General features: G+C 49.6%; 1 protein-coding gene across 1 annotated transcript; it reads right to left on the bottom strand.

Annotated features, from left to right (window-relative positions):
- Window positions 1-432: 432 nt before the first annotated feature.
- LOC102885758 (histone-lysine N-methyltransferase PRDM9-like) lies at window positions 433-8434 on the bottom strand (the record flags this gene model as incomplete). The annotated part of the gene is given in 6 exon segments (XM_025049450.1): window positions 433-3021; window positions 3277-3704; window positions 6534-6801; window positions 7069-7331; window positions 7534-7635; window positions 8281-8434. Coding segments are annotated over 6 exon segments (3804 nt in total), but the record flags the coding sequence as incomplete, so codon positions are not given.
- Window positions 8435-8929: the final 495 nt, after the last annotated feature.

Below are 8929 nucleotides of genomic sequence, written 5' to 3'. Positions count from 1 at the left end.
TCCTGGACCCCCCTGATTTCACTGACAAGGGGGTAATGAGGTATGTGGGCTTCAAAGTTGTTTGGAGACAGAATTTATTAGAACAGGAGGCAAAAAAATGTCATGGAGGTTGGTGCTGACATCCCTGTAGCGCTAAGAACTATTTGTCCATCTCATCTCTTATCATGAAAGTGGAAGATTTGTTAACTAGTTACTCCTGTCCGCTTTTCACTCTAGCTTTTCACTCTTGGGGAGCGTAAGGGGTATCAAGGGTGTGGTGGCTACATTTGTCCCATGGCTGTTGAGATACAATTTAATGCTAATGACTCACTCACACTCCCTGCAAACAAAGGGCTTCTCCCCTGAGTGTGTCCTCTGGTGCCTGATGAGACTTGACTTTTCACTGAAGCCTCACTCACACTCCCTGCAAACAAAGGGCTTCTCCCCTGAGTGTGTCCTCTGGTGCATGATGAGACTTGACTTTTCACTGAAGCCTCGCTCACACTCCCTGCAAACAAAGGGCTTCTCCCCTGAGTGTGTCCTCTGGTGCATGATGAGACTTGACTTTTCACTGAAGCCTCGCTCACACTCCCTGCAAACAAAGGGCTTCTCCCCTGAGTGTGTCCTCTGGTGCATGATGAGACTTGACTTTTCACTGAAGCCTCGCTCACACTCCCTGCAAACAAAGGGCTTCTCCCCTGAGTGTGTCCTCTGGTGCCTGATGAGACTTGACTTTTCACTGAAGCCTCACTCACACTCCCTGCAAACAAAGGGCTTCTCCCCTGAGTGTGTCCTCTGGTGCATGATGAGACTTGACTTTTCACTGAAGCCTCGCTCACACTCCCTGCAAACAAAGGGCTTCTCCCCTGAGTGTGTCCTCTGGTGCATGATGAGACTTGACTTTTCACTGAAGCCTCGCTCACACTCCCTGCAAACAAAGGGCTTCTCCCCTGAGTGTGTCCTCTGGTGCATGATGAGACTTGACTTTTCACTGAAGCCTCGCTCACACTCCCTGCAAACAAAGGGCTTCTCCCCTGAGTGTGTCCTCTGGTGCATGATGAGACTTGACTTTTCACTGAAGCCTCGCTCACACTCCCTGCAAACAAAGGGCTTCTCCCCTGAGTGTGTCCTCTGGTGCATGATGAGACTTGACTTTTCACTGAAGCCTCGCTCACACTCCCTGCAAACAAAGGGCTTCTCCCCTGAGTGTGTCCTCTGGTGCATGATGAGACTTGACTTTTCACTGAAGCCTCGCTCACACTCCCTGCAAACAAAGGGCTTCTCCCCTGAGTGTGTCCTCTGGTGCATGATGAGACTTGACTTTTCACTGAAGCCTCGCTCACACTCCCTGCAAACAAAGGGCTTCTCCCCTGAGTGTGTCCTCTGGTGCATGATGAGACTTGACTTTTCACTGAAGCCTCGCTCACACTCCCTGCAAACAAAGGGCTTCTCCCCTGAGTGTGTCCTCTGGTGCATGATGAGACTTGACTTTTCACTGAAGCCTCGCTCACACTCCCTGCAAACAAAGGGCTTCTCCCCTGAGTGTGTCCTCTGGTGCATGATGAGACTTGACTTTTCACTGAAGCCTCGCTCACACTCCCTGCAAACAAAGGGCTTCTCCCCTGAGTGTGTCCTCTGGTGCATGATGAGACTTGACTTTTCACTGAAGCCTCGCTCACACTCCCTGCAAACAAAGGGCTTCTCCCCTGAGTGTGTCCTCTGGTGCATGATGAGACTTGACTTTTCACTGAAGCCTCGCTCACACTCCCTGCAAACAAAGGGCTTCTCCCCTGAGTGTGTCCTCTGGTGCATGATGAGACTTGACTTTTCACTGAAGCCTCGCTCACACTCCCTGCAAACAAAGGGCTTCTCCCCTGAGTGTGTCCTCTGGTGCATGATGAGACTTGACTTTTCACTGAAGCCTCGCTCACACTCCCTGCAAACAAAGGGCTTCTCCCCTGAGTGTGTCCTCTGGTGCATGATGAGACTTGACTTTTCACTGAAGCCTCGCTCACACTCCCTGCAAACAAAGGGCTTCTCCCCTGAGTGTGTCCTCTGGTGCATGATGAGACTTGACTTTTCACTGAAGCCTCGCTCACACTCCCTGCAAACAAAGGGCTTCTCCCCTGAGTGTGTCCTCTGGTGCATGATGAGACTTGACTTTTCACTGAAGCCTCGCTCACACTCCCTGCAAACAAAGGGCTTCTCCCCTGAGTGTGTCCTCTGGTGCATGATGAGACTTGACTTTTCACTGAAGCCTCGCTCACACTCCCTGCAAACAAAGGGCTTCTCCCCTGAGTGTGTCCTCTGGTGCATGATGAGACTTGACTTTTCACTGAAGCCTCGCTCACACTCCCTGCAAACAAAGGGCTTCTCCCCTGAGTGTGTCCTCTGGTGCATGATGAGACTTGACTTTTCACTGAAGCCTCGCTCACACTCCCTGCAAACAAAGGGCTTCTCCCCTGAGTGTGTCCTCTGGTGCATGATGAGACTTGACTTTTCACTGAAGCCTCGCTCACACTCCCTGCAAACAAAGGGCTTCTCCCCTGAGTGTGTCCTCTGGTGCATGATGAGACTTGACTTTTCACTGAAGCCTCGCTCACACTCCCTGCAAACAAAGGGCTTCTCCCCTGAGTGTGTCCTCTGGTGCATGATGAGACTTGACTTTTCACTGAAGCCTCGCTCACACTCCCTGCAAACAAAGGGCTTCTCCCCTGAGTGTGTCCTCTGGTGCATGATGAGACTTGACTTTTCACTGAAGCCTCGCTCACACTCCCTGCAAACAAAGGGCTTCTCCCCTGAGTGTGTCCTCTGGTGCATGATGAGACTTGACTTTTCACTGAAGCCTCGCTCACACTCCCTGCAAACAAAGGGCTTCTCCCCTGAGTGTGTCCTCTGGTGCATGATGAGACTTGACTTTTCACTGAAGCCTCGCTCACACTCCCTGCAAACAAAGGGCTTCTCCCCTGAGTGTGTCCTCTGGTGCATGATGAGACTTGACTTTTCACTGAAGCCTCGCTCACACTCCCTGCAAACAAAGGGCTTCTCCCCTGAGTGTGTCCTCTGGTGCATGATGAGACTTGACTTTTCACTGAAGCCTCACTCACACTCCCTGCAAACAAAGGGCTTCTCCCCTGAGTGTGTCCTCTGGTGCATGATGAGACTTGACTTTTCACTGAAGCCTCACTCACACTCCCTGCAAACAAAGGGCTTCTCCCCTGAGTGTGTCCTCTGGTGTCTGATGAGATGTGACCCATCATCAAAGCCATGCCCACACCCTCCATACTTGACTCTTACAATTCTTGATGCTCCTACTCCCACAGATGATTTGCCTGTGTTCTCTGGATTCACTTTCTGGCTTGTGCTGGGCTCTGCCTCCGTCATTCTCTCACACTCCCTAGGGCTCCCCATTTGTCCTTTGGGTGGTTTGGAAAAGGCCCTAGAAATCTTCCTCTGCCTGTTCCTTTCAAGCATAGGTTTGGACCTTTCTTTGACCTCTTGACCTTCAGCTTTGTCATTCCAGCTGTGTGGGTCAGTGTGCTGCTGCTGCTGCTGCTGCTGACTCTGATCCTCTGGGTGGGGCTCCTTAGATTGGAGGTGTTTTCTCGCAGATATTCCTGGGAGGCTCTGAGAAGGGTGACTGCGTTTCATGTGCTGGCTGAGGAATTTCTGACCGGAGAAGGCCAGAGAGCAGGAAGGGCACGGATGGATCTCTGGCTTTGGTTCTGCTGGAAGAGAAAATTTTGATCAGGGCAGATGCCGACAAGGCTGCCTGGGTGTATGCTCTCGTCTCCTGTAAGACCTGCCCACTAATCACTCCTGTTGTGTGGACAGTGCAAGCTCTGTCTCCCACAAAGTGCTCCTCTGCAGTCTGTCTTTTCATTCCATTTTTATGCCCTACATCATCTTCAGAAACCCGGAAAGCCCAGTCCAGGGCCTTTTCTACGTATGGCCCAGACTACAGACTTTGAAGAAGCATCCGAGGCAGTTTGGCTCCTCGTGGAGATGGAGCTTCGGTACCTTTACCCACATGCAAGTATCTTATAAGTTATGATGTTAAAGAGAAAAACCACAGGCCCAAAAATGGTGCCACACATGCTAAAAGCCCTGAAACCAAACCTAGATTTTATACCTCAATGAATTATACTTTCAACCTCTCCCAGAAACTTAATCTCAAGCAACCGGTCTGGAAATTTCTCGTCAATAGGAACGAGGTGCTCTCCATCTGCCCCCAAAGGAAGAAGAGGCAATCTGCATGATAAAAACTCTACCCCACCCGAAAAGATGGCCCAGCTCAGGAATAACCTTTTCTTTTCCTTTGCTAGGAGCTCCCTTGCCCCACCTTTCTTCCTGTAGAAATCTTGCAGTTGGTAAAACCCCTCAGAGCACCCTTGAAGTTGCAGGTGGACTGCTGCTGATTCCTGAGTAAATCCAAGCAGATCTTCAGATTTACTCTGTTGAATTTGGTTTCTTAAGAGCCAGATCACTGTGACAGTGTCTGCAGCCATTTTATTCTACTGAGAGATGAGAACACGCTGCATGACTTGGTGGACTTGTCCTTGGTGATGTCCCACGATGGGAAAAGGATCTGTTAAGTCAGGAGCCACTCAGCCTGGAGACTCACAAGCGTGGAAGGCAGATGGAGTAGTGGTTAAAGGGAGCGTGGGGGAGTAAACCCGAACCGAGCCTCCCATTAAAAAAGACACGTTTGACTGAGGGCCTCTACGTGCCCGGATCTCCATCAGTAAGTGGGATTCAGATTGGACAAGACAGAGCAGTCCAGGTCCCACTAACTGAGAAAGGATTTCAATCTAAAATGGAACAGGAGGACACAAAACGGGAAATCACACACACGCCCTCAAAGGATGGAGCTGAAATGGGAGACTGATTTCCTGTAAATGACGGGTTTACAAAAGACTAAGACTTATCTCCTGACCAGTGAACGTCCACCAAGAATCTCTCCCCACCCTCAAGCCAGTGAGCGTCCTGCCTGGACTCCGGCTGGACTCCCCTCTTTGCGCTCCTTGCCCATGAACTCAGCCTGCTCCAAGCCCTCGACAGCCTCGCCTGTAGCATGCGTTTCCATAATTGCCATTCCTCTGCGATCTCGAAGAGACTCAATTTCTGATAACTTGAGCTTGCCTCAGTTTACCTCGTTATCTAGGCTGAGAGAATGTAGGACTCTCGCTCCCGCTGACCCGCCTAGGTCATGAACCGCTTCTTTCTCAGTGTTCCACCGATCATAAAGTGAAAATATGTCCTTCCTCAAGCCTCACAGCAAGTAGTCGTACTTGATTTCTCATTCGATGTTAGCCCACTTCAAACACAACAGGAAGTCGTGTCGCACAATATGTCCCCAACCTTACTTCCCGCAGCCCTGGTTCCCATCCATCTTCAGCCACTCTGCCGTCCTCTCTCACCTGGAGACGAAGCCATCTCTGAAGGCCTTCCTCACTGCAAGCCTGTTTTCCAAACATTCGCAAAGCACAATCTTAGACCAAAGAACATGCCACTCCAAGCTGAAAGTGGCACCATTGTCCCATCTCACTCAGAAGAGTCCCCAGTGTCTTAGCTGGATCATGGGCTCTACATTCTGGGCTGCTAGACATCCTTCCAACCTCTGTCCTTACCCTCCACGCTGAGACGTGAGTGGTCCTCAGCCAGTCCTCCAAGAACCCACCTCTTTCCCACTTTGCCGGGACGCTTTGCCCACAGGTGTCTGTCAATGTTCTCCCCTGAGAGTGCCCTCCCTGAGCATCTGCCCCACCTCCTGCCCTCACACTGACCCCGGGTCACTGCTGATGTCACACATGCGCGTGCACCTGTGCTTCCCTCCTTCACTCTGAGCTGCTCAAGAGTGATGACTCTGATCATCCCAGCCAGTCCTCCAAGAACCCCCCTCTTTCCCACTTTGCCGGGACGCTTTGCCCACAGGTGTCTGTCAATGTTCTCCCCTGAGAGTGCCCTCCCTGAGCATCTGCCCCACCTCCTGCCCTCACACTGACCCCGGGTCACTGCTGATGTCACACATGCGCGTGCACCTGTGCTTCCCTCCTTCACTCTGAGCTGCTCAAGAGTGATGACTCTGATCATCATGTCCAGTCTGCATTCCCAGCTCCAGGACCCTGTGCGGCACAGAGCAGGAACTCACACGACGACTAACTGAAATAGTGAGTGAATTCATGTTAACATGCAAATTTCATTTAGAAATATGGAGTAAATTAAGAAGAAACAGCAGACCAGGTCAGAAGAAACAACCTTGGTGACAGAGTTGGTAAGTGCTTGAAAACTTTTTTTTTGCTTCTAAGCCTTTCGGCACTACATGCTGTTAATATATTTTGTGTATGAAATATTTTTAAAAATCAGGACAAAAATAACAAACATAAAAATTGTTCCTGAAAGTCAAAGGCATATGAAATGAATCCTTAATTTCTGGAGCATCTGATTTGAAATTTTACTGACTTTAGAGCAGATTTTGCTCTAAGAGTTGGACCGTGAACATTTCCAAGGAGAATCCCTTCCTTCCTTTCCATCTGAAGAGCCGCGGTACCCACCTCTCCCCGCGGTGAACTCTCTCTTCCACTTGCTGCCCCACTTGATGCCCAGCCCCTGGCCATACTCGTCCTCGTACCAGACCAGCAGTTCACAGCCTGGCCTGATGACGCGGCAGGTCCGGTAGAAAATCTGCCTGCGAAACTGAAAGGCTACCAGGTTTTGGTCTTCATCGGGAGGTGACAGTCAGAAGAATTATTTAACTCTACTGTCATCAGGTGTGTCAGCCTGTATGGATTCCACTGCCAGCCGTGCCCATGTGACATGCGTCTTATTCATCATCTACACATCTGAGTCAGTTTGTCCGCTCAGAGCAGGAGCCCAGAGGCAGGAGCCGTTCCTATGTGTTTGTCCCACTGAGCTCCCACTCCCCTCTGGTCTTTAAGCAGGAGCGCTGTGTCCATGCAGAGTCCATTCTATGCACAGAGCCAACCATGTTATCCCCATCCAAGTCCCAGCCTGGACGAGGCGAGGGCCCACCAGTGCAGAGGGGAAGTGGGGAGCCCAAGGACAGGGTCAGGGGTCGCTGCTTCTCACCATTCAGGAGTTGGCTGCCTCTTCGTGCTCTGTGACCTGGCCCTCATAGGGGCCAAAGAGCAGACCCAGTGGTAGATTGGACGCCTCATTCCAGACTCCAAGCCCAGCCTCAGGGATGCCCGATGGCCCGATTCTCAGCCCAGGGGGCAGAGTGAGGGCTGAGCGGTTGGGATGCCCAATGTCCACCTCACTGTCCTTTACAAATATGGGGGACCCATGGGCAGCACAGCTGTCGATGAAGAAGTTCTGACACTTCTCACAATCTAGAGGTGAGAGCAACAGGGATTAGGGAAGGTGTCATGCGTGTCCCTTCACACGAGAGCTTCAGACCGAGCCTGGGCACACACGTCACTGAGCCTCCATCCTGTACCCCAGGTCATGGGAAGGAGGAAATTATTGGGGAACAAATGACCAGATAAAAGTATTGTATTCAGGCGTAACAGCCTTCCTGTGAGAGTCACTCACACAGGTAGTCGTCATCCTGGGGCTCGCTGACCTCTTGGTACACACGGCCCATCCTTTCTCTGAGGCTGTCCATCTTCACTTCAACCCCCTTTCTTCTGAGTCCTAAGTTGGAGAAGGGTAGGTAAGTGATGTTGGTGGGGTCTCGAGTACTAGTCCCTGTTTTGTCAGAAAACATGAAATCTCCTCCCATCAAACTATCACCTGCCCTTCTGTATACCCTGGTTTTTTCCTCCCTTAAGTACTGGTTCAGAGAGACTAAGACTCCACATGGACCACAGATGGATGATTCAATTTTAGTTTTAGTGCTTCCCATTATCAGGTTTAACTTCCCAACCTTTCTATTCACAAAATGGTTCATCCACATATTCATTCATTCATAAAATATTGGTTGAGGGCACATTATGTGTTAGGCACTGAGCCAAGGCGTGGGCAAACAACACCAAGAAAGTATGGTCCCTATTATCACACATGGGTTTACTGAACAACTTGCACATACCGAGTCTTTTAAATTTGATTTTATGCTTTCAAGCAATATATGAGCTATGTATACTTATCTTCACTTTACAGATTACCATTCGGGAGCTCAGAGAACTTATAAAATTTGCCCAAATCCCCAGCGCTAACTTCAGATCTCCGCTTAGCTTAGTTTAAACCCAGGCCACAGCCCACCCCACATACCTAGGCTGTACTGATCAACCTTTCCAGAGGACTTAGAGGAACTAAATCCCCCAAATTATTTTCTCTTACTCAGCTTTTGTCTAGAGTGCTGTCTTGAGGCACTTGCTTTTCCAGGAGGGAACACTGGTTGCTGGTTCTGTTCTGAGCCACTTGCCTTCAGCGGATTTGCTATTACTGACAATTCCTTCAAACTGGATTCATTGCTCAGTGGCACCCTGGGCATTGCCTTCAATGTGAGAATCACATATTAATAGATAATATGCAGTTCTTTAATTCTTTAGGGCTTATGATGATGTGTTTTCACTTGCATGACTTTAATTAGTACTTCAACAACCCTTGTAAGTACCTGGGGATTATAAAGGTGATAAGAAAAAGAAAGGACCTATGTGTGTAGCGAATCCAAGACTAGAACCTGTGCCCCAAGGCTCTTTCCTTTCAACTTTCTCTGGAAAAGTAAGGGTGAGGGAGGCTAGGACTAGAACAATGAAATAGTTGTCAGAAACATATCTAGACAATAAAGAAAATGATGCTAAAAGTTGTGATTTGCTTTATCTTGGAAAGAATATTTGTAATTTGATGAGCCAGTTCCCATCAATTAAGTTTGAATAAGGTTGTACCACCAGCTAGTTCTCTTCAGTTTCCCAGTCCATACCATACTAATTCTATACTATTGTCACAGTGAACACGACACGTCATAATGTTCACCAAAGCGTTCTGT

Source organism: Pteropus alecto, unplaced genomic scaffold, assembly GCF_000325575.1.
Source record: "Pteropus alecto unplaced genomic scaffold, ASM32557v1 scaffold4576, whole genome shotgun sequence".
NCBI lineage: Eukaryota > Metazoa > Chordata > Mammalia > Chiroptera > Pteropodidae > Pteropus > Pteropus alecto.
The sequence above is the reverse complement of the archived record's forward strand: the minus strand, read 5'-3'. Positions and strand labels throughout refer to the sequence as shown.